Genomic DNA, 24,708 nt, shown 5'->3' with positions numbered 1-24,708 from the left:
GCCTGAACCGAGACAGTGGGAGGTCTCTCTGACATCGGTTTGGGATGCACAAGACTGAAGATTCCTGAGCACTCGGTGTGACTCAACAAAGTCGCCCACCCGACACAGCACCAGTCAAGAAGCAGTACTCCTAAAATGGTGATGGGAGTGCAAACAAAGTCTGCACACCCACGACTCCCGAAATGCAAGACCCTGGGGTAAGCAATTCGGTTCCCGAACCCAAAGGCCAGGAAGAGTTGATGAGAGATCCCACTGCCTTCCCATGAAGGGAGGCTGCCCCTTAGAAACCCCATGGAGGGACTTCTTAGGGGAGGGAGAGGAAGCCTTCCTCTCCTTTGGCCGTTGTTTTGAACACTGTTTCGGAACGAGCCTCAGAAGAAGAAGGGGAGAAGGCAGCAGAAGACGAAGTCTAAGATCAAGTTGAAGAAGACGACTACACCTCACAGGACTTCTTCCTCGATCTCTTCTCCAACATCTACAGGATAGTGGTCAGGAAACAGGAACTGCCGGGGCAGCTAAATCAGGAAGCGCAACAACACCAGGAGAAGCAACAGGAGTGACCAGGGCTGCTGAGGCATGAGGCACGACAGGAACGGCCCCCGACAGCAGGAGCTTCAGGAACGTCAGCAGTGGCGACTGGGGCAACCAGGCAGCTGGGGCAGGAGGGACAGCAGGAGCTGCCCAGTGACTGGTTACCAGGGCAACAGGAGCAATCAAGACAGGAGACCCACCAGGAGTAGACGGGACCACAGAGACACAGAAACCGTGGACACCAATGTGGACCTACGCCATTGCCACCAAGATACTGTGGTCATTCCCGAAGTAACCACTGTATGATTGTCACAGGAAAACTCCTCAAGGCTAAGATATCCAACAGTGAGATATCCAGCCACCTGTTGCTGCGCCTATGATGCTCACTGTTGACCTGAAGAAAAAAGCAAAGATGATTAGTAGAGGGAGATTCCTCTCACTCCGAGGGGAACTGCCCTACGAAGTGAGAGGAGGCCCCTGAGAAGAGGTCGCCCACTGTGGGGTCCACCAGGCGATCTTCACCTGACAAGCAAGCAAAGAGGACGAAGGAGAGATCTCTCCCGAAGGAGAGACAGCAAGAAGGGAAAGCTCACCGGGAGAGAGAAACGAGGACGAAGGGGCGGTTACCAAGGGTACCGTCGGAAGGGAAAACTTTCCAACGACACCCAGCAACCTTCCTCCGAAGGTTCCTCCTGGCAGACTTGTCCACAACAAGGCGGCAAAGAGCAACACTAGGCACAAGTCAGAATATGGATACAGTCATGCCCTTGTACAAGCAGAGGGCGTGAGGTCCAATAAAAGGGGAGCGAACTTTTTACGCCCCTGGCCGCCGACCCCAAGACACACACACTGGGGGATGAAGGCCTAGGCAAGGCTATCATAAATTGTGGGTTTGTGTATATTAACAAACATCAAACACACACAATATATTCACAAAAAGAAAAAAGATCCCACTGGGAAAAAAGAGCTTAACGACAATCAGGCAAAGAGCTCCAAAAAAACATCTGCAATGCATAAGGGCTGAAAGCAAACTGGAATGTTTACATCCGAGCAGGCGAGTATTCCTGCCTACCGGACGGTAGTTATTGCCTAACCACCTTGTTCAAGAGTTTGACAGTTGTTTCCCACTTTGCCATAAGTAATTCTTGATGTCAAGGACCGATGGTTTGTATATCGTGTAGGAACAGATGGGAAGGCTCACACCATTGCTGGATCAACCAGCATTCCCAGATACTTTGTCTGCTGCTTGGGAATGAGAAATGACTTCTCCCACTTTTAAGAAAATCCCCAACTTGTGGCAAAAGGAGAGGAGGGGGTCTTTGTCCTGGAGCAGTTGCATCTCTGAAGATGCCAAGGCCAGCCAATCATCCAGGTAGTGCAGTGTATACCTTTTGCCAAGGTGAACACCTAAGTGAATACCTGTGGGGCTGTCACCAATCCAATGTATATGGTCCCATTGGAGACAGAAAGGAGGATCATCTGCGGGTCCTGATGGACCGCTACTTGAAAATAAACATCCTTCAGTTTTATCATAAGTCTGAAGTCACTCTCCCTAATGGATTCCAAAACTGAGCACATTGTTTCCATCTGGAAAAGTCTATCTGTTACACATAGTTGTTCAATAGGGTGAGGTCAATCACTGGTCTCCAACTCCCTGTCAATTTCTCCACATGGAAGAGACAACTGTACAACCTGGAGAAAGACATTCTACAACTTGTAAAGCGCCCTTCTCCTTGATCGCTTCCACCTCATGCCAACGGCGGTGGAGACTAGTGAATCCAGGGGATATGGTTTCAATAGTATCAGTGCATGTAAGAGGGAAGGATGACAATGCTTGAACAGAGTCTTGTACATGCCCCAAAGGACTGATACTACCCAGGGTTCCATCCTCTGTTCCCACTATCTGACCCAGTGGCAAGGCAAGCAAACCCCCTACTACTCCTCCTTTCCTTCCTTCCTAGCCACAGCTGGGGGAGAAGGACAACAGGATTGGGAAGACTCCCCACCTTCCTTCAAGGAAGTAGACTGGGTTCCTTGTATGGGATTAGGAGCAGGCTTCCTTGTATCACCAGACATTGAGGGCTTAGATCTGGATGCCTTTGGCTCCACAATGGGTTTGAAAGACACAATGCAGTTGATAAGATAATCTCAGGAATCCCATCTTCTCAACTCAACTGGCCCCCTCCAAAGTACTATTTGGCAAGAGCAGTGGCAAGCCCAGCACTAGACTTCTTTAGTGAGAGGCTAATTTCTTGAGAAACCTGTTGGGAGAAGAGAGAGGTGGCCATGTCCCCTCCTCAGAATCTGATTAGCCTAAATGCTACACTCTGGTACACAAAAGTCAACACATTCTTTCCTGACCCTAGTGGCCTCATAAAGGCTGCCCTCTACTTCTGAGACAAGATACTTGTCTTTGCAAAGTCTGCCAATGTGTTTAACAATAGGCCATGCCACAAGACAGCCTGCAGAGATGCCATGAAAAACAGACTCCATGGCATTCACGCCTGCAGCAGAAAATGAACCACAATCCTGATGAAGGCTCTCTAGGAGAAGGTTGTTGGTCAATCTAGACTGATGAGTCAAATAACAAAGGAGTAGCCTTGTGTCCTCCAGTGTGTAATGCCTCCTCTGACAAGTGAACAGGGAGGGAAGGAGCTTGCTTAATCTGCTAGGTGCCAGGGAACTTCCTCACCAGCACATCAGGTCATTCACTGCTGGAGAGCCTCCATGCCTGAATATTGAGGAGGCTGAAATTCTGGTGGTGTATCCAAACATGAAGCTAGCAGAAGAGGTTCTTCTAGTGTGGAGGGGGCCTTGGGAGTCTATCAGAAGTGAAAGTATGCCCACTAGATCCTATGGACATTGCTGGATTACCACAGTGTGTCAAACACAAGCCTGATTAAGGAGAATGGTGAGAATGTGCATACTTTCAGATTGTCCAAGGGAACCATGAAAACATTGTTAACCCACACTGCCTAGTCTGATTAAGCTGAGCAGTACCTTGTAAGTTTGTGACTGTGCCTGGTGATAAATTGGCTTAATGATGGAGTTCCCACTACTTTCAAAGAATGCTGCAGATCTAGGGATGATGGGATCACTCAGTGGGTAATACCTGGTCCTGTTTGCTTAAGGTTCCAATACCACACTGCACTTACCTACCATGTACTATATGGGGATTATAATGGTATCGTGATCCTCTGTCAAAAACAGAATATCCACTGTCAATTGGTGCTTCACACGTGATTTTGATACTGCATTCATTCCTGAGATAATATTCAGTGCTGGAATTGTCCAACATCACTTCTACCACTTTGTCAGGCAGGTGGTTCTTGAGTGCTTTTAGGGCTAGTTTATCTCCCTTAGTTACAGAAAATTTATCTGCAGGTCCTTTCAGTAGATGGGGCCCTACCTACCCTTGTGGCATCCTTAAAAAGCAAAAAACCTGAAACAGGAAACGAGAATCTCACCTCATAGCTTCACTTGTCTAAGCAACAAGCAGGGTCTGTTAAGACCCTCAGAGGATAAGACTGTTTGGTAATTCAGCTGATAAGCGGAACACTACAATTGGTTCAGTTCCTAGTCTGAACCAACTGTGAGGAACTAATTTCCCAAGAAATTCAGGTGGCCTAGTAACCCCTTTAGAGAACATGAACCTTTCGTATCCTCTCAGTCAAGTTCAGAATTTCCTAATAGTTTGTCACTTTTGCTAGTGTCAGATCCAACTTGTACCAGGTAAGCCCAAGTATGGGCTCAAGATGATGAGGTGACTGAGCATTTCTAAAGTTCTACAGAGGAGGATGTTATGATCAGCCGACATGAGGTACCTTAAAAGCCTAATGTCTATACTGTGAGTCCAGACAGATACTGGAACCAGGCATTTGTGAAGGACTGACCTATGGGACTTTGGCTTAGCAAAGAGGCCCTTAAATTGGAGGGTCCTTCCTTGTTAAACAAACTGGATGGATATCCTTGAAGATTTGTGAACTTGGAGCTGAAGGGTATCCACCTTTCATGACCTGAGATGCTAAATGGTTACCCTTCTGAATGTAGGTATGGCTTGATGGAACCATTGCCATCCCAAAAGATCAGCAGAAAGTAGCAATTTTGAGGAGCGAAGTTGTTGACAGGTCTCCTGAGACCTTGGGGCTGATTATCAGTAAGCTGCAAAATACCCTTTGATAGCCTGATGCGTATCTCTTCTATATCTTCCCTCGCCATCACTAATCATCTCAGTTGAGTGCACGAAACTTCTTTGAGCTCCTAGCGTATCACCCAAACTCAAGTAAGCTCTGAGTCCAGTCAAGTTCTGGGGAAGAAAGTCATCCGGTCAGTACACACCAACACACACTTAACATGACCAATTTCTGCCAGCAGATGGACTTCAGAGCCCACATGTGCACATGGTGAATTGGATTCTTTTTATAGAGCATGTCTGGAAAGGAAGCTGATACACCTAAAACCAGTCATATGGTAAAGGGTTTTTAGTGACAAAACAAATATATTTTTCTAAGCATTGATAACACAGTTAAAAATATCACACACTGTTATGACTTCCAGCAGTCTATTACAGTACTATGATTTATGGGTTCCAGCATAAGACTAAGGCAATGGTTTGTCCTTGTACAAAAACATGCAATTACTGATTCTGATTAATTTCAACTTACAGTACAAGCACTTGTCAGGAATGTAATCTGGTTGTAAGCTGGGGAGTACCGATAGAATTTTTCTTGAGAGAATTATCTACTGTATATGAATTGCATGAAATTAACAGCATTTCTCTTTTTGTTCTAAGAAAATTTTGTCTTTAAAAAGGAAATAGTGATATGTTTAATATATAGTAATACTTTACCTATCAAACCAAACATTTCGATGAATACCACCAGCAAGCGTATATGGTCTTACTGGGGCAGTGGGATAAATGAGACGAATATGGGGAAAGGAGAAATCTCTGCCTAATATCATCTTTAATGACTGTCGAGCAATGTCGCCTGTTCCCCCTGTTGAAGAATCAAGCAATTAACTCAGCAATTTAAATATACAGATATGAACACACTTAAATATACAGTGCACATTCAAGTTAGTACTGTATCTACAATTTCCAAGTCACTTTAATGGAACCTTGTTTCTTACTTTTATCTTACCTAAAATTTCCTAAATGTGTTAATTTTGAGAGTATCTGTACTGGAAAAAATGCTGATTACTTTAGACTCTCAATTAACTAACTGCCTGACCAATAATTTCTGTAGCACATCATGAAATCCAATTTGAGAGGTTAAAAACAGAACACTTCACAGAAAATAGGCCCGCACACCAGGATATATCAGAACTGTTGCAAAAATTTCAGTGAGTTCCATTGTCAATGCAAATACAGTATACCAAATTCTAAAGTAACATAGCAAATTTTTTAAGTAATTTGTATTTTCATATAAGTAACTTACCAAGTAATTACAAAGTGTACCTATACTTTCCACTCTACCTATACTTTCCACTCGAGCAGCAGCTTAAATTTTAAAATTTGCAGCAGCACTCCGACTGTTTAATGTAGGTGACCAGTCCTGCCCACTAATGGGAATACTTGGAATGACTTAGCAGACAACCTTATTCTCTGCCTGCCATGCTTGGTGTAAACATCAGGCATTTGCAGCAGCTTTAGATAACTGGATTTTGGTGAAATATTATCGCCGATTTCAAGTAGTCTTCAAGCCTACAGCTTTCAGGATCAGTATTTAATAATTTTGTTATTAAGATCTGATTCAAGCAGATCATATTTCGCTAGAGCGATTTTGCAATCAATTGATTAACTCTCCTTTACTGAGTAGTGTATTATAACGAAAATATTGTGTTCGCTACTGAACCGATGTTTCCAGTGGTGAATACATATCCACTAGTCTCAAATAATGCTTGATAAGGAATTGAGATATGTTTTGTGTGATGGTACTCTGTGTACTTCAAAATAATCTGTTGGTAAAGAATTGACTGACAACATTTTCTTATTACAATTTCCTTTGCAGTGAACTGGAAAAAGTGTAATGGCAGAACATAGTATTTTGGCGCCGATGGGCCTTTGGATAAATAGACTCTCTTGACAGCCGAAAATTGGCACAAAGTGCCCAAGAATGCCTGCTAGCCTCCACGCTCACCTGGCACCCAGCTACACAGGGCGCCTTTCACATCCTGGGATCGCCCAGAGCCCGGCACCAGCTCCCGATCGTCTGGTACCAACTCTTCCCACAATAATTTTTTCTCTCCTGCTACTAGCCCTCTTATTTTCTCTCATGCCTGGCTCCCTCATTTCCTTCCTGTGCCTTTGCCAGCCTTGTGACAGTGTAGTATTGTGCAATGGAGGAGGTGTTTATCCTGCCCATCGGTTCTCCTAGACCTAAGTCACTGTCACACTCTCCTGAACTTGGGAGAAGTCATACCGAAAGTCCAATGGAGACTGATGGGAAGCTCCCCGGGTAATTACCCCCTCAGTCAAACCTGCTGAAGGTCCCAGGTGGTGACAGACAAAGTTAGGTATACCTTAGTTTTACCAGACCACTGAGCTGATTAACAGCTCTCCTAGGGCAGCCACTGAAAAGGTGTGTAGGGGATGAGGAAACTATCCAGCCCGTTGGATCTCCTAGACCAAAGGTCACTGTCCTGCTCCCCTAAACCTGGGAGAACACATACTTGCGGTCCAAGAGAGTCCAAGGGGGTTTGCCCCTGGGTAGTTGGCCCCCTCATTCGAGCCTGTTGTCCAGTCCCAAGTATCAGTGGACAACCATTGAAAGGGTGTCCAAAAGGATGTGCTTTAGTGATAGAGATTCTGGTTTGGAAGTCCACGGCACTTGCCTCCTGTATTTTCAGTTGTGGAGCACCAGTATTTGGTGCCAAAACTTTTGCCCAGCACTCGTAAGTGCCCAGCAATTTCCAAGCATCGAGTGGCTCTAGAGCGGCCCCCCTCTTGACACTCTTAGATAAAAGGAAGAAAATATTCCGAAAGTCCAAAGGAGGTTGGTGGGTTTGCCCATGGGAAGTCACCTCCTTGGTAGAACCTGTCACTCAGTTCGTGTAATGGAAGACCCTCAGGCTGCCGTTGGAAGGGCATCCCTTTTAGTGCCCACCAGTTGTTGTCGGACTCACAATTACCCTTGACAAGAGGCATTCTAGGTGTTTTTCACAGCACGTCCTGACCCTTGAAGAGATGTAGTGACAACGAGACGTCTCCTATTACATTCCAATGGACTTGAGATTTCTTCTCTCGGTATAATACAACAGTCACAGTCTCCGCGCACTCAGTGCCTGCTCCCGAGCGCACCCTGTCTACCTCTGTGCTCTTGGAACTGGTTGCCAAAAGTTCAGCGCCAACTCCTAAGCGCCCGGAGCCAACTCCTGAGCACCCGGCGCCAATTCCTGAACGCTCAGTGTCAATTCAAGAACGCTCGGCGCTTACTACAGAGCATCAATATCTATCCAGTACTTGACTACTGCCTGTGAACATTTATTACCTGCTCACAGACAGTTTTTTAGAACACACTGTTGTTCTTTCTTGAACACCAGTTCCTGACTGAGTGCCTGGCTCTGGTTTTTTTTTCAAGTGATCAATGCCAGTTCCCGATAACCTGGCACCAATTCTTTAGTATCAGTCTCCCACATCTGGGCGCCATACAGAAAGCATCAGTCGGCATACAGAGGACATTTATGGCCAGTATTTTTGAGCTAGCATGAGCTCTGATTAAGAAGTTAGGGGACTTCTAGTTTTTAGTTGAGTGACATTACCTCGGTTGGTCTCTGAGTCCTGTCCTGTGTGGGTAAGAACAATTGAGATGTCTTTTAGAGATCTCTACTCTTTACTCTGAAACCTCAAGAAGAGAAAACTAGGGTGCTCTTTTACTGCTGAGGGAGTCACACAATCGCTTTCAGCCCTGTTTGTTTTGCCTCCGGGCCTACATTTCCTCTTCCCTCAGGACACAGTTGAGAGAACTGTGCCTGTTCTGCGGAAGGATTTGGCTCAGTTTGTCAAACCCACAGTTCTGCTTGTGCTAAGTTTCCATGTTTTCCGCATATGTGTGTGTAGTTCATTATAATTGAGTCCACTTGAGTGTCCAAGGGTCCGCCAACTGTCAAAGAGTCCGCAGGGTTGGCAGTTAGTCCACATGGTGGTCTGTGGGTCGGAACGAGGATCTGCAAATTCCCTCAATTGTTTGCGAGACTGCATAGTAGTCAGTGAATCTACAAGGCCCTCAACACCCCTTTTCTCTCTTAGAATAGAAGATAAAATTCAAGATAAAGATGAACCAGATAATCCTGTCATCCACTCTCCAAGGGCGTTTGGATGAAGACCTGAGTTATGCAAGAAGTATCCTTCCGTGTCCCTGCTGGACTCTGGGAGTATCTCAAGTCCGTCTGGCAGGACAGAGTCCTCTAATGCCAAGATCTGTGTTCCAGCCTCTCTATGGCAAGCCTACTCTCAAGTCCTTACTCCTCTAGTGTTTTTCCTTCATGTTCTGGAATGTCATTCTTTACCTGGATGACTGACTTCTTCGATTACCTTCGAAGGAAAGGCAAGGAGGTCTTCTAACATTTGGGGCAGGGAAATGCAGCTGGACACTTATTTTTTCCCCTTAGCCCTGAATTAGGTCAGACCTACAGTAGCGGCTGTCTGAACATAATCCATTGGAAAGGAAGTGCCTTCATAATCCAAACCCAGGCCTAGTTTTCCATTCAAATGCCTAGGATCTGGGCTGGGAAGCCTGCTTGGGAAACTGGGTTGTTTCTGGGACGAGGCCCTCTGAGGAACATAATCATCTCAAATAGCTGAAAGCTTTTCACTTAGGACTTCAACACTTATTGACCCTATTTCACTCTTAGACTGTGGTAACCTTGTCACAAGACCACAGTCCTAAGTACATTCTCATCTCTGTCAGATAGCTGAAAGCTTTGCACTCATGGCTTCAATGCTTCTCAACCCTTTTTCACACCTAGACTGTGGTAATCTCGATTCAAGACCACAGTCCTTAAGCATATGGAAAAGAAGGAAGGAAGGAGACTCTCTCTCTTTCTTGCTCTCTCCCATCAGTCAGCAGAGGACTCCTACAATGGGCATATCAAATTAAGTTTTCTAGTCACTTGACTTTTTCAGGGCACACAAATTACTGTAGTTATGGTGGATGTACTGAACTGTCAGAAGCTTGTCCTTCCTGCCAAGTGGACTTTGGATCGCCTGGTCTGGAGGAATCTGTGGAATGTATGGGACAGGTCGATTATGGCCTGGTTTGCCACCTCAAGGAACCGTTGCCGTCCTCATTTCATTCCCCAATCCTAGACCCTCTTGCAAAGAAACTGACGCCATGCTGCAAGTTAGGTCCAACCTGGACCTTTAACGTCCTTCCGCATTCCAACCTGGTCAAGGAAGGGCTGAAAAAATTTTCAGGTTCATCACAACCTAACGATAAAACTCTTAGCCCCGTTCTGGACCAGGATATAGGTTCCCGAACCAGATATGGTTGTTGGTGGACTCTTCACAACTCCTTCCACATTGCATATCTACTCAGACAACATCACTTCAACAGATACCACTAAGGGTGGACGACTCTTTTCTCAAGACAGACTTACAGACTGTCTGGGAGCTTGCCTGGAAGAAGTAAACTTTTCAAGACTGACTGCGGAGACTGTTGCAGGATGCAGACAGCAGTCTTCTGGCCAAGTACTCTAATCTAAGTAGGCAGTCTTCCGTCAATGGTGTAATGGCTACAACATCTTGTCTGCGAATTCCTCTTTAGCTCAGACAGCAGAACTCCTTCTATACCTGAGACTGCCATGGGGGCTCTCTTCTTCCACCTTCAAGGGGCATAGAGCAATGCTAGGCTTACTATGTAAACACAATGGTCTAGTTTTATCTTCTAACCAAGATCTTAGCGACCCATGAAGTCTTTCGAGACTTCCAAGGCAGAGAGGAGTCTGCTCCGTAAATTAGAATTTGGAAGTAGCTCTTGAGTGGTTAATGGGCCCCTCTATCAAGCCTCTCCGTTCATGATTTTTAACTCAACTAGAAAGCTCTGTTCCCCGTAGCCCTGGCAAATGCTAAACGAGTTAGTGAGCTTCAGACAATAGACAAACAAGCAGATTCTGCTCGGGGAGACACAGTCTGTGAACAGGATCTGTACTTTCTCCCTTAAGTGATTGTTGGACATCCCTGGCTCTGGGAGCGTGAGCGAAATGTCTAGTTGGAGCTTTCAGTTACTACCTAAAAATGGTATTTTTATAATAAAATAAGGTTTCACACATACTTAACGAACAATTACATAGCTATACGCTTCTTAACCTTACGGCAGTCGAAATCCCAAATTTCTCGGTGCTAGCGGCGCTGCTGACGTGTAGGTGATACAACCCCGCCCACTTTCGGGGATCCCAGGTACTACTGAGCTTTGCTTGACAATTCGTTGAGTCCAACTGTGGGGAGGAGGGAAGGCTTTAATCATGTAATTGTTCGGTAAGTATGTGTGAAACCTTATTTTATTATAAAAATACCATTTTCACACATGAAACTTACCGAACAATTACATAGCTGAATCCACATTACCCGGCTGGTGGGCATATGGACTTTTAATGCAAATATGAAAAAACTCACATTGCAAGAATGTTGTAGTACCTTACCTCGTGAGAGAGCAGCTGCAGGAGAATACTGCCTCTGGTCGGCGCTCTCATCACTTGTAGGGAACGTGGCAGTAGTGGCCAAGATCGTTCCTACTACTAGTGGGTATTCTGCAACCATGGAGGTTCACCGATGGTTGATCAGAATGAAATAATGTTCCCCCTTGCCCTGGGCTATGACCAGATTAAAATAACAATCAAAGACCATCACCTACACATAACCATAAAAAATTAACCAAACCCTACCATAAAAACTGGAGGGTACTCCTGGTACCGTGTACCCCCAGGCTTCCCCAAACTCGACCACCTTCTAATCAAGATGAAGAGATAGTCAAAGGAAGGGGTGGACCAAATCCCCCTATGCTTCCTTTCCCAACACCATGCCCATCACCGACAAAGGTCCTAAACGACAACAATTATCAAACGTTTCTTCCACATCCTTCAGGTAATGGAGAGCAAAAACCGATCTCGACCTCCAGAACGTAGCTTGCAAAATAGATGCTAGCGACGTATTATGTCTAAAAGCCATGGAAGTCACTACTGCCTAACCTCATGGGCTTTAACTTTACACACCTGTAGAGTCTGATCTCTTACTGACGTGTGTGCTTCCTGAATCAGGCTCCTTAAAAAGAACGAAATTGCGTTCTTAGACATAGGACGGAAGCTCGGATCTTTAACTGAACACCACAATCGGTTCGAACTTCCTCTCAAAGCCTCTGTTTTATGAAGATAAAATTTCAGTGCTCTCACCGGACACAAAGAACGTTCTTCGTCCTCTTCTCCTACTACTCCTGACAAGCTTTGAATGGAGAAGAAAAGAGGCCATGGTCTCGAAGGATCTTCATTCTTCGCTAAAAAATCCTGAGTATAGGCACACACAGCTTCGTCTTGTGTGAATCCTATCTCTTTACTCATTGCTTGCAGCTCGCTGATTCTACCAGCTGAAGCTAAGGCAACTAAGAATAACGTCTTCTTAGTAAGATCCTTCAAAGAAGCCGAATTAAGAGGTTCAAAATTTGCTTTAGAGAGCCAGGACAATACTACGTCTAAATTCCAGTCCACTAAACCTGGTCTCCTTGTCCTAGAGGACTCAAAAGATTTAATCAAGTCACTGATGTCCGAGTTATTAGATATATCTAAGCTTCTATGTTTAAAAACTGACGCCAACATGGATCTATATCCTTTTATTGTCGAAGTCGATAACTTCCTAACGTCTCTCAGATATATTAGGAAGTTTGCTATCTCTTGAATAGAGGTTTTAGAAGAAGTTGTGTGACTTTCTCTACACCAGTTTCTAAAAACTCCCCATTTTGACTGATAGAGTTTGCCCGAAGAGACTCTTCTACAGTTAGCAATAGCCTCTGCCGCTCTTCTTGAAAAACCTTTCGCTCTGACCAGGTCCCGGACAGTCTGAATCCTGTCAGAGCGACATACGACAACCCTTGGTGATTTCTGTCGAAATGGGGCTGTTTGAGTAGCGATGGAATTTGTGGCAGAAGTCTGGGGAAGTCTACTAACATCCTCAGGAGATCCGGGAACCACTCCTTTCTGGGCCAAAAAGGAGCTATTAGTGTCATCGTAACATTCTGGTGACTCTGAAACTTGTTTAATACCTCTCTGATCATCGCAAATGGTGGAAATGCGTAAACATTCAGACCTGACCAGTCGAGAAGCATTGCATCCGTTTTCCAGGCTAACGGGTCCGGAACCGGAGAACAGAAAAGAGGAAGCCTGTTGTTCCTGGACGTTGCAAAGAGGTCTATCGTGGGTTGTCCCCACAACCGCCATAGATCCTGACAAACTCTGATATCCAATGTCCACTCCGTCGGAAGAACCTGACGAGCACGACTGAGTTCGTCTGCTAAAACGTTGAGCTTCCCTTGCACGTACCTGGGGAAGAGGGTCACTTTGTGCGAATTCGCCCACAGAAGAAGATGCTCCGTCTTTCTGTACAAGGAGAACGAATGTGTCCCTCCCTGTTTCCTTATGTATGACAGCGCTGTGGTGTTGTCCGAGAACACCGCAACTTTCTTCCCTTCAACTAGAGGGGTGAAACTTTGAAGCCCAAGAAAAATTGCTTTCAGCTCCTTTATGTTGATATGAAGACCTCTCTCCTATTCCGTCCAGATGCCTGATGTCTTCTCTTTCCCCAACAGGGCTCCCCATCCCGAGTCCGATGCGTCGGCATAAAATTCTAGCTCTGGGTTCGCTCTTTCGAGGGACAAACCCTCGTGAGCTCTTTCCTCCGACAACCAACAACGAAGATCCTCCTTGATTTCCTCGGAGATCGGAATAACAGTCGAATCCGGTTGAATTCTCCGGTCCCAACTGGCCTTTAGGTAGAATTGTAGCGTCCTCATGTGAAGACGACCAAGTGTAATAAAGGTCTCCACCAAGCGAGAGTCCCCAGCAGGCTCATCCACTCCAGAGCCGTGCAGGACGAGCGGTTTAACAGTTTCCGTGACAGTCGCAAGGAGAGACTCTATTCTCCTCGGGAGAGAAAAACCGAAAGCTTATGAGTCCAGAATCATCCCCAAATATGGAATCCTCTGACTCGGTACTAACTGTGACTTCTCTAAATTCATTACTAATCCCAGTTGCTGTGTTAATATTAGTGTCGATTTAAATCCCTCACACACTGGAGACTGGAGTCGGACCTTAGAAGCCAGTCATCCAGATAAAAAGCAATGTTGATTCCCATCAAATGTAACCATCGACTTACCGGGGCCAGGACTCGAGTAAAAACTTGAGGGGCTGTCGAAAGTTCGAAACAGAGCGCTCTGAACTGGTAAACTCTGCTGTTGAAAATGAACTGTAGATATTTCCTGGAGCTCCGATGAATAGGTACATGGAAATATGCATCTTTCATGTCCAGCGACACCATCCAGTCTCCTGGTCGAAGAGCTGACATGACCGACTGGTTGGTTTCCATACGAAACTTCGTCTTCAGAACAAAGATATTGAGTGCACTCACATCCAGGACAGGCCTCCAGCCCCCCGATGACTTGGGAACTACGAACAGCCTGTTGTAAAAGCCCGGTGAGATGTCTTCAACTATTTCTATGGCCTTCTTGGAAATCAGGGCTTCTACTTCTTTGGCAAGAGCCAAAGCTCTTTCTGATCCCCTGTAATGGAGTATGCTGTCAAGGCGATGGGAATACTCGACAGCGGTGGATCTTGCACAAACGGGATCACATAACCTTCTCTTAAAACTGTGATCACCCACTGTTCTGCCCCTCTTCCACTCCATTCCCCGCCAAAACAGGCAGAGTCTTGCTCCTACAGGTGTGTGAGGGTAAAATTCCCACTTGTCCGACTGTCTCGAGGGTGGTTTCTTACTGGCTGTGGCTTGTGGACGTAAATTAGTCCTTGGTCTGGGTTGCCATCTAGTCTTTCCCCCCCAAAGGGTGCTTCTGAAGAGGTGACCCTTTAGCTCCTGTAGGTGTTGTCTCCTTGGGGCGTCGTGTCGACGAATGAGTCAATAAGTCATTGGTAGACTTTTTCTCCAGATCGGAGAGAACTTGCTGAATAACCTGTTCAGGGAATAAATGCGACTTACATAAAGGCGCAAACATGAGAGCAGACTTCTGGTTAGAAGTGACTCCCTTGGAGGTGAAAGAGCACTAAAGTTCTCTCTTTTTAAGGATGCCCAGAGTAAAAAGAGATGCAAGTTCCCCTGAGCCATCCCTGACTGCCTTGTCAGCACACTATAATACATCAAGCCAGTCTGTCGCCAAGCTATCCTCCAGAGATTGACAATCCTCTATTTTCCTTGCTAATGCAGCAATAGTCCAATCTAAGAAGCTGAAAACTTCTATTACCTTAAATAGGTTCTTAATCAGGTGGTCGAAATCAGGCGAAGAGAAGAAAATTTTCGCCGACGAAAACGCTGTCCTTCTGTTAGCATCCACCAGACCTGAGAAATCCCCTTGGGAGGAGGCAGCGACTCCCAACGAGGGTAATTCACCGGTAGCATAAAATTTATATGTTTTCAGTAACTTGGACGGTGGGACAGCGAAGGCAGCTTTACCAGACTCCCTCTTCTTCTCCAGCCACATCTCCGCTTCTTTGAAGACTCTTTTCGCCGACTGCAAAAGCACTAGTTTAGGTAGACTCGCCAAAAGTACTTTCCTATCCTTAACAAAGGTAGAAGGAGGCGAAAACGGAGGAGCTGGCTCGAATTCCGGATAAGAAGCCAACAAAAACTTCATCAAGTTGGAGTAAGCAGAAGCCGCTTTCGATTCTTGTTCCGACTGATCCTCTCCATCCAACGTTGGCGACTGCTTGGTTTCTTCATCTGTACAAGCCTTAACTTTCTTCAATGACTTAACTAAGTCCTGAAGCTGTCTCAACGGTTCCAAAAAAGCTTCTTTGTTGTTCGCATCATCTCCCAATGGTGCAGGCGAAGGCAACGACTTCCTTGATGAAAACTTGCAAGTCGAACTCTCTCTCTCGTCAGCTGGTGAACGAGTCGAAACTTTCCTTGTTTCAGTCGGCGAGACGAAACTATGCGAGTCCAACACTGATACCTTGCGAGATCGCTTGCGAACAGCACCCGAACCTCTACTAGGCGAAAGATACACAGGGTTCTCCCAACAGCTACACGAGGGTTGAGGACTCTTTTCCCTCCCTCTCTTCACAGGTGATGACGAACTATCCAATGGCACTGAGCGCCTTTTCAACGGGCGTGACACTTCACTCCACTTCTTTCGCCTGGTATCAGGCGAACACACCTCCAAGTCCGACGACAAACCTACACCAGACACATCTACACCTTTCCAATGGTGTCTCTTCACAATAATCGAAATCGAAATTCACGACTGAGTCGACAGCCGCCATGGGCAAACCCCTCCAGTCTCCCTTCGACTCACGGTATGTCTTCTCCCAGGTGCTGGGGAGTGGGACAGTGACCTCGGTCTAGGAGAAGTGGAGGGACGGACAGCCGCCTACTCAGATACGACACTTGCACTTTTCACTTCACTAGACTTAGTCACAAATTCACGAAAAGATGTACCTAAATCCAAAACAGATTTAGCAATCAGCTCAAATTTCCTATCCATCTTATCTTCTAATTGGGCAATGATGTTGGAATCAGAAGCATGGGGAACCTGAGCCGGAGTAAGATGTACTGAAGTAGGAGGACTATCAATAGGAGAGACGTTTGACAAAATAGGAGAAGACAAAGCGGGCTTCTTTGCCTCTGACGGCAAAGGAGTTGACTCTAATCTAGCCCTGCTATCAGCCCTAATGGCTGCCTTTCTTTTCCTATCTTTCTCCATCTTATCAAGGTGAGACAAAAAACTCTTCCACCCTTGATCATCTAGATCTAAACATTCATTACATGTACGCTCTTTAGTACACTCTTGCCCCCTACATTTCACGCACTTTGAGTGTGGGTCATAACATAACTTGGCTAATCTAGTTTTGCAGCCTTCGCTGCAAAACCTAACAGATGAACCTGAATCTGACATAACTCACACTAAACAGATGAATAAAGAAAGCAGCTATGCCGTCAAACAAAAAACAACCAAGAAAATTGTACTTCACCAAATCGGGTGTCAAACAAAATGGCGAACAGTTGACTGCAGCGAAAAACCACAGGTGTTTCACCGTGGGCGGCAGGAAACGAATTGTCAAGCAAAGCTCAGTAGTACCTGGGATCCCCGAAAGTGGGCGGGGTTGTATCACCTACACGTCAGCAGCGCCGCTAGCACCGAGAAATTTGGGATTTCGACTGCCGTAAGGTTAAGAAGCGTATAGCTATGTAATTGTTCGGTAAGTTTCATGTGTGAAAAAGCTTTTTAATCAGAGGGCCATCCATACCCAGAGTGTCTGGACAAGATCCTATCTCACCCTCAGTTTACGAATGCATTGTCCTCCATCTCCAATGAACTTTGTTTTTGAGACGCATTCTCAGATTCAGGGGAATGATTTGCCTACCTGTTAAAGGAAAGCTAAGATGCCAGAACTGCCTCTACCTCACTAGCTTTTGGGCTCAGCATGTCACTCACTTTTGTGTGGCAATCAGCCCACTGGAAGTGTAACAGTTCTTCACTTCTATATTATCCTGGAAGTCGAAAGTGTTTCAAAATTTTTGCAGTACCTTGGGACCATTATTAGTAGTTGGCATGGCACTGAGGGAGGAAGCAGAGGACTTTCTCCTCCTATTTCTTCACCTTGTAGGAAGGTGCAAAATTTTTTGGGGAGCCAGGGGGTTACAATGTACCTGGAGCACCCACCACTCTCAGCGGATGGGTAGTTGTTTTACTTCAGTGTAGGTGGCAAAATTAACTGGTTGTTTTTTATTATCTGGTACCGTGCCCAGGGCAAGGGCTTCTTATGATGCTTTGCCAGCCAACAGAATACTAATTGGCTGCAAAGCTCCCACTTAAGTAGAGGCGATCCTCGGCTATACTGCCGTACTACTACAAGTTAAGATGGCCACCAACCAGAGGCACGATTCTCCTGCAATGGCTCTCTTAACTGATTAGAAAATGACAAGCAGTTTTTTTCTATTTCAAATTCATTATTTATCTTAATGTTTTGGAATGGAATATGTATATGTATCCCACTACCTGTCAATGTGGGAATCAGCTTTGTAATTACTTAGTAAGTTACTTATATGAAAATGTTATTTTCATATGTATTTACCAAGTAATCACAGAGTTGGAGCCTACCCTCCTCCCCCCCGATGGACATAAGGGCAGAAACAGAATGTGGTTGTCTGCTAAGTCGTTCCTAGTATTCCCGTTAGTGGGCGGGACTGGTCACCTACACTAAACAATTGGAGCGCTACTGCGAACTTTAAAATTTAAGCTGCCACACGAGTGGAAAGTATAGCTATGTAATTACTTGGTAAGTATATATGAAACTTAATTTTATTATGAAAATAACATTTTTCCTAAAATACCAACCTGAAAGTCTTTACATACGGTTTGACTTGTGGACATGAACTGGAATGGCCGTTCAACTTTCAGACAAGGTCGCTGACTACCAATTGCAGGGAAGAAGCCCCACCCACTTGTCAGTCTACACTCCACTTTGCCTTTCGGCCCAGGTACCAGAATGAGGGGTGGCTGAGGTGGGATGTAAATGTAAAGACCTTCAGGTTTGTATGTTAGGAAAAATACAAATTACTTTAAAAACTATCTGTTTCTACACAAATACTGTATAAAACTTTGGTCTTTACATAGGAAGCTTACCCATTTTAGGATGGAGTCTGGGTACATCTCTGAACTGACTGGAAGTTCTACCCACCTGGGAATACCTTCCTGGTAACGAAGAGCTGAGGAAGGAATCCCACTCCTCCAGCATGCTGAACATATGCGATGTTACAACTGCCAGACTTCTGTGCATGAAATAATGAGTTTGCATCATCATTTCAATAAAGGCTAGGATGAACCCATAGTGTCGGAGGCAATAAAACTGCTAATACAACCAATGGGTTTGTTTCCTTGTCAATCCCTCTCTCCCCTTGTCTAGAGAGAGGGGGGACCTGCATCTGACAGTTTACTTGTGAACCTAAGTTCTGGAGAGAAGAGGCGAGGCCTTTCAGACCCACTGGTTTTGCTATGACACACCCCTGGCTCCTCCCCCAGACAGCCGTAAGCGAGCACAAACCACGCCCATCGTGGCGGAGCAACCAGAGACATGCGAGTTGACAAGAACCAAACCGCCATATTTGAAGTTGCAAGTTGCTATGAAGTATATCTGTACTTACCATTCCATTTTACTGCTGAGAGATTTATTTGAGATTGCAAATTACTACAAGTAGTAACTTAAAAGTTCCAATTTGTGAATTTTGACATTTCCCATTCCTCTTATATTCTAAGATAATATAATGTGACAGTAGTTCACCTCCCCTTTTCAAGATATTCCTATCTTGTTACCTAAAAGTTGCATTTCCTCTAAATGCAAGGATAAGAGTAAGTATACCTTAAAGAAATTTATGAATAATTGAAAAATGTTATGGCTGGCCTTCAGAAACATGTAAGCTGTTGACTTTTGTATGTAATTACTTTACAAATCCTTTATTTCCTCCAGAATGGTCTCCTCGGTTACGGGGGTAGGGTCGGAGGGTGAACTAGACCCTGGGTCTGAAAGGCCTCGCCTCTTCTCTCCAGAACTTAGGTTCACAAGTAAACTGTCAGTTCTAGAGAGAGGCTTCAGCCTTTCAGACCCACTGGTTTTGCTCACCTGATACTTCAGGGGGCATGAAGATGAAGTCCTGCAACGACTGCATCGAAAGCTCCCTGTAGACCGAGGAGAGCATAAAATGACCCAAATACAGAGTTGCTTTTCCAATTCATTCTAGCCATTATCTCTTGCAGCGTAACTCCATTATACATCATCCTTGAAGCTGCTTGACCTCTGATAGAGTGGAAATTGGTGGAGTGTTTTCTGGCATTGGGATCAGCTCTGAAAATACAGTCCCTGAATAGCTGCCTCATCTTTGGAAGGGACATGATCTTGAAGTTTTCATCCAGCCAAATATGGTCTTCCCTATCTATGTTCCTTTCTGCACAGATTTTATTTGTGTACTCCAGATAAAAGTTTAATTGTGTAACTGGACAAATTTTTGGCTTGGTAGGTGACGCCTAAAGCTGAATTCAATAGGAGTGTAATTGTTTCTCTGATTCTTGGCCATGAAGGAAGGGTGGTTCCTTAACAAAATGGTTTCTGGCGTGAAGGTGCTCCTGGAGATACATAGATGATTAAATTGGTTAGCTATCAATGGGCAAGCCAAAGCTACGAGGAATAAGGTCTTCTGAATCATGAGCAGCACAGAATCATCTCTTGTAGTGTTGAGGAAGGAAACCACTTTATCAAGGTCCCAGCCTGGAAATTGATGAGAATTGCTGGGTCTTCTTCTATTTACTCCATCAAGCATAGCTTTAATATACTTGTCTTCTGTTAGGCAATAATTGGGAAAGTATCCCTTCAAAACCGGTCCAAGAGCAGCTCGGTATCCTTTTAGTGTGTTGTATGCTAGGCCCTTGTCTATTAATTCGTTAAAATAGAGTAGCACTGATAAAAGAGGGGACTTGTTACTTCCATATTTATTGTGTATGAACTTTTTAAAGCTCCTGAAGAGATTTTGGTACTTGGCCATGGAGCTGTCTCGTAAACTGGAAGTAATTTTGTTGCATATCTCTGGAGGAAATATGGAAGGTAGTTGATCTTTTATATTCTGAAGGCGATCAAATTCAAGTGCTGTTGCGCTAAGGGTAAGGTACAGTCCATATGAAGTATCTGGCAACCTTCTACTTTGACTTTGTACTTCCGGTATTCCTTGAGACTGTCTTGACTAGGGGATCCATGGTTCCGTTTCCTGGGAAACAGTGCAGAAGAGCATGTTGTTATCACATTCGTTATATATCTTAAAAGCAACTTTATGCAGTAAGAAGCCTGGGGAAAAGCATAAAGAGGAGAAGAAGCTTCCCAGCTAATGTGAAGAGCATTATTACTGATTGCTTTTGTGTTGGGTACGGAAGAACAAAATCTCTTACATTTAGAATTAAAGCCATTGGTGAAAAGGTCTATTTCAGGAAAGAAATTCATATCTGTGCAAATTAAATTGAATAGATTATCGTCAAGAGTGGCTTCTGGATGTATGGAACCAAAGTCTCTCGATAGGGAATCCGCCATCACATTGCTTTTCCCTTTAATCCATTTAGTTTGAATGTCTATGTTGTATTTTCCTTTGATGTTTAGTAACACTTTGATGGCCTCTTGGGCCGATTTGTTCCTAATGCTACCATGTTTTTGACCCAACAGTATGTTACTTGTGAATCTATGTGAATTAGTACCACTTTGTTTCTTAGTTTGTCTCTGAAGTGTTTTATACAGTAAATGCATGCAAGTAGTTCTCTAATGTTAATGTGCAGAGTATTCTCATTTTGTAGCCATGTATTATTAGTTGAGAGTATGCCATGTTCTCCTACTAATGCTCCACCCCAGCCAAAGTTGGATGCATCTGTGAATAGTTCTAGATCTACTTGATTATTAGGAATGTTTATAGCACTATACATGTTAGTCTGTTTCCATGCTTCTAGAAAGGATTTGAAAGAAGGAGGAATGATTCTATATCCTTTAGCAAAATATCTATGAAATCTGTGAAGGAATTTAAGATGGTATCTACCATAAAAGGTGTAGTAGGAACAGAAGTTAAGTGATCCTATCAATCTTTGATATAATTTGAGGTCAGATCTGTTCAAGTTGGATACTGTATTGGCAAGCCTGATACATTTATCAATGTTTTCCTGCATTGGTCTCATTGTTTTGTTCTCAGGTTATAATGAACTCCCAGGAACTCTATCTTTTGCACTGGATGAATAACAGACTTTTTAATAGATATTTGCCAACCCAGTTCCATGAGCACTTCAATGACTATTTGGATGTGAGACTCGCATTTGTGAAAGTCATCTGCCAGTATGAGTATATCATCTAAGTAGTTAAAGATGAGTATATTATATTTCTTCCTAATGTATTTAACTACTGTGTACATTAGTTTGGAAAAGATGTAGGGAGCTGTCTTTAACCCAAAGGGAACAACCGTCCATTTGAATTTACGCTTTCCTAATTTGAACGTTAAGAATCTTTGAGCACTGGAATGAAGAGGGACGTGCCAATAAGCGTCCTTTAAATCAAGTCTACATGCCCAGTTGTTTAAATGCAAATAAGGGAATATAGTTTTAGGTTTCAGCATAGAGAAAGAAGGTTTCTTGATCATAGTATTAAGGCATTTCATATCGAAGATTAGGCGAATGCTCCCATCAGGTTTAAGCTTGTAAAATATGTGGTTAGAGTAGTAGAAAGAATTTCTGTTAATTTGTTCTATTACCCCTAGGTCTAGTAATCTGTCACATTCTCTCTCTAGTATTATTCTCTTGCTAGAAGAATAATATCTATCAACCCCAAATCTTTTCAAAGTCTTTTGAGCCTTATTTTTATTGGTAAATGGGAGTCTCACACCCTTACTGATCAAGTTGCATGCAAAAGAAGAATTTGGGAGTTTTGCCAATTTTTAATTTATTTGTCAATGACCTACCTATCCCACTTACTGGAGGGGCGTGAGAGGTTTCCTTGGAGCTAGAGGCTTCTGTAGGGAAATTTAACTCTTCCAATATCATTGAATTGTTAGTGGTACATTTGCCAAATTTTTATCTTTACTGTGAAGCTCCAGGTTATTTTCCACTTGGTCCGAGCAGGGCTCGATGGTATTAAGATTTAAAGCATAATTAGTTTTGTTTCTTATCTTTGACGTCTGAATTAATTGCTGTCTGTCCCCCTGTACTCCTTCCCCCTCTTCGGCCACCTCTCTTGATACCTCGCCTGTAGGGATTGAACCTATTCCTGAACCCAAAGCTTCCCCTGAATCTTCTGTAAAAGTTAAATTTCTCTCTGGGGTAGCCCTGATACTTGCCAAAGTTGAACCTTCCACCTCTAGAGATAATGTCCCCTCCTCTAGGAAGGGGACCGCCTCGAAAGCACGAAGCAATAGCTTTCCTTTGATCATCTGATAAGACCCATATATCATTAGTTTCAGCTTTAATAATAGCATCTCTGGTATCTAAATTGAGGTTCCTGGGTAAAGTTCTACTTCTGAATGAGCGGATTAAACTTTTAATTAGATCAATGTGTTTCCTGAAAGGCCCAAATATCACTTTAGTAATGAAATCAATATCGTTAATCTTAGAGGGGTAAGCTAATTGCGCCAGAGCTGCATGCCCTTGAAAAGAAGATATAGCCATCTTAATGTTTTCAATATCAAGGTGAAATTTCTTCTTGAAATCTTCATTAAACAACCTGCCACTTGGCCAAAAGTTCAACTTTGGCAAATTTATCAATTTGAAAAGGTCTGCAAGTTCTTTATTATGATTACAAACAAAGAATTGATCATGAGAGTTCTTGTCTCCTTCACTTAATGTTAATGCAATTAAGGAGTCATTTAATTGTATTTTCCCATCTCTGTGAATGGAGGGCACAGCATTAAAATTGTTAGATATATAAGTAGGAATAGGTTTGTTAAAGGTAAGCGGGTTAAATTCTTCATAGTCACTACTATCTTCATTATAAGTTGTAAATAATTCTTCATTTGCATTCTCAGGTAAATCTACTTTACGCAGGGGGGCGCTTAGGAGGAGGGGAATTGTCATTCCTTTTTGCAGTCGAACCACTTCTGCAATAGGAGTGAAAAACTAGACTCAAATTTGATAATAAAAGTTTAACTGATGTCTATAATATGGCTCATGAATTTACAAATCAGGTTGGACAGCAGCAGACCTAGAAGGCTGAAGCCAGGCAATCGGGTTCTAGGCTCAAATGGCCTTCATCGGTTAATTCAGGTCAATCGGCATCCTCTCACTAGTATCCCATACTTAAATTTATATAGCCTCTACAGTAATCATCTTATATTATTTATATAGCCGACCTGTCAGAAATTCTTAAGACGCAGTTCCTCATGGTAAGGGGTGAACAATTATATCGAAAGGAAACGAGTGATATAAAATTCAACCCATTAGCTGAGGTAGGCGCAATTATACCGCCATTGACAGGAACCCCTCCAGTTAAATGTCGACGATAGGATCTCGGTGGGATAGGCGGAAGGGAGCGGCTAAGAAGTAGCCTAGACTGACGTAGTATGTTAAACTCAAAGTTAGAAAAGTTAGGCTAGTTAGGCTACTCGGCTCTTTGGCACGTAAAGGCAAATCTAGTTAACACCTCACCTTACAACATTAATTACCTTTGGCATATAAGTATCTAGTCCTTATAAGGTTTAGGCTCACTTTACACATAGTTTAGGATTATATGATAATGTACTTCGGTCTCGAAATTTATCTATTCTCAAACTTTTACGATTATAACTACCGCACGGTCCGCACCGGCTCATTGTTTACCTTTTACTGCCATGCTTGTGACGTCATCTGTCTGAATCCGCTGCTATCCAAGACGTTTTTATATAAAAACAGAATATTAAACCTTACCCTTTCTCCACTAGTTTCAATAATGTTTGATTCTGTAATAATAACAATTGAAGAATTTCACTGTTGGAAGGTTCCTGGCTGGTTTCTTCCGTTTTGGGACATCTCTTCTTTTTGGGTTGTGCCGGTGGAATATTGTCATCATCGCTAGTTTCGCTGAGATTATGCACATCTGCTGATATTATGACTTTTTTGGACATTTTAATTAGTTGATTAAGTCGTTGTCCCTCATGACAATAATTAGGGAGGTTGTAGTAATGGTGAGGTGTAACAGGTGTTGCCTGTGTCCTGTCAACTTCAAATATGGCGGTTTGGTTCTTGTCAACTCGCATGTCTCTGGTTGCTTCCGCCTGATGGGCGTGGTTTGTGCTCGCTTACAGCTGTCTGGGGGAGGAGCCAGGGGTGTGTCATAGCAAAACCAGTGGGTCTGAAAGGCTGAAGCCTCTCTCTCTAGAACTAACAATCTATAAAAGATGGAAGACAGGGTGCCCAGTTACCTAGACTCACCTGCATGACCCACCTGTCCAGCATGTAACAGCTCCCTACCTGCCTTTCTGCC

The 24,708-nt window shown here is 43.9% G+C and overlaps 1 protein-coding gene across 1 annotated transcript in view; it reads right to left on the bottom strand.

The window, feature by feature from the left end:
- The window catches only part of LOC136841700 (lysophospholipase-like protein 1), a 161,505-nt gene that overhangs the window by 122,453 nt on the left and 14,344 nt on the right, over positions 1-24,708 (bottom strand). Inside the window, exon 2 of the mRNA XM_067108920.1 lies at positions 5,381-5,528. Coding sequence (XP_066965021.1) covers positions 5,381-5,528 — 148 coding nt within the window. The remainder of the gene's footprint in view (positions 1-5,380; positions 5,529-24,708) is intronic.

Source organism: Macrobrachium rosenbergii, chromosome 9 (genome assembly GCF_040412425.1).
Source record: "Macrobrachium rosenbergii isolate ZJJX-2024 chromosome 9, ASM4041242v1, whole genome shotgun sequence".
In the NCBI taxonomy this organism is placed as follows: Eukaryota; Metazoa; Arthropoda; class Malacostraca; order Decapoda; family Palaemonidae; genus Macrobrachium; species Macrobrachium rosenbergii.
This window is presented reverse-complemented; position numbering and strand designations above follow the sequence as displayed.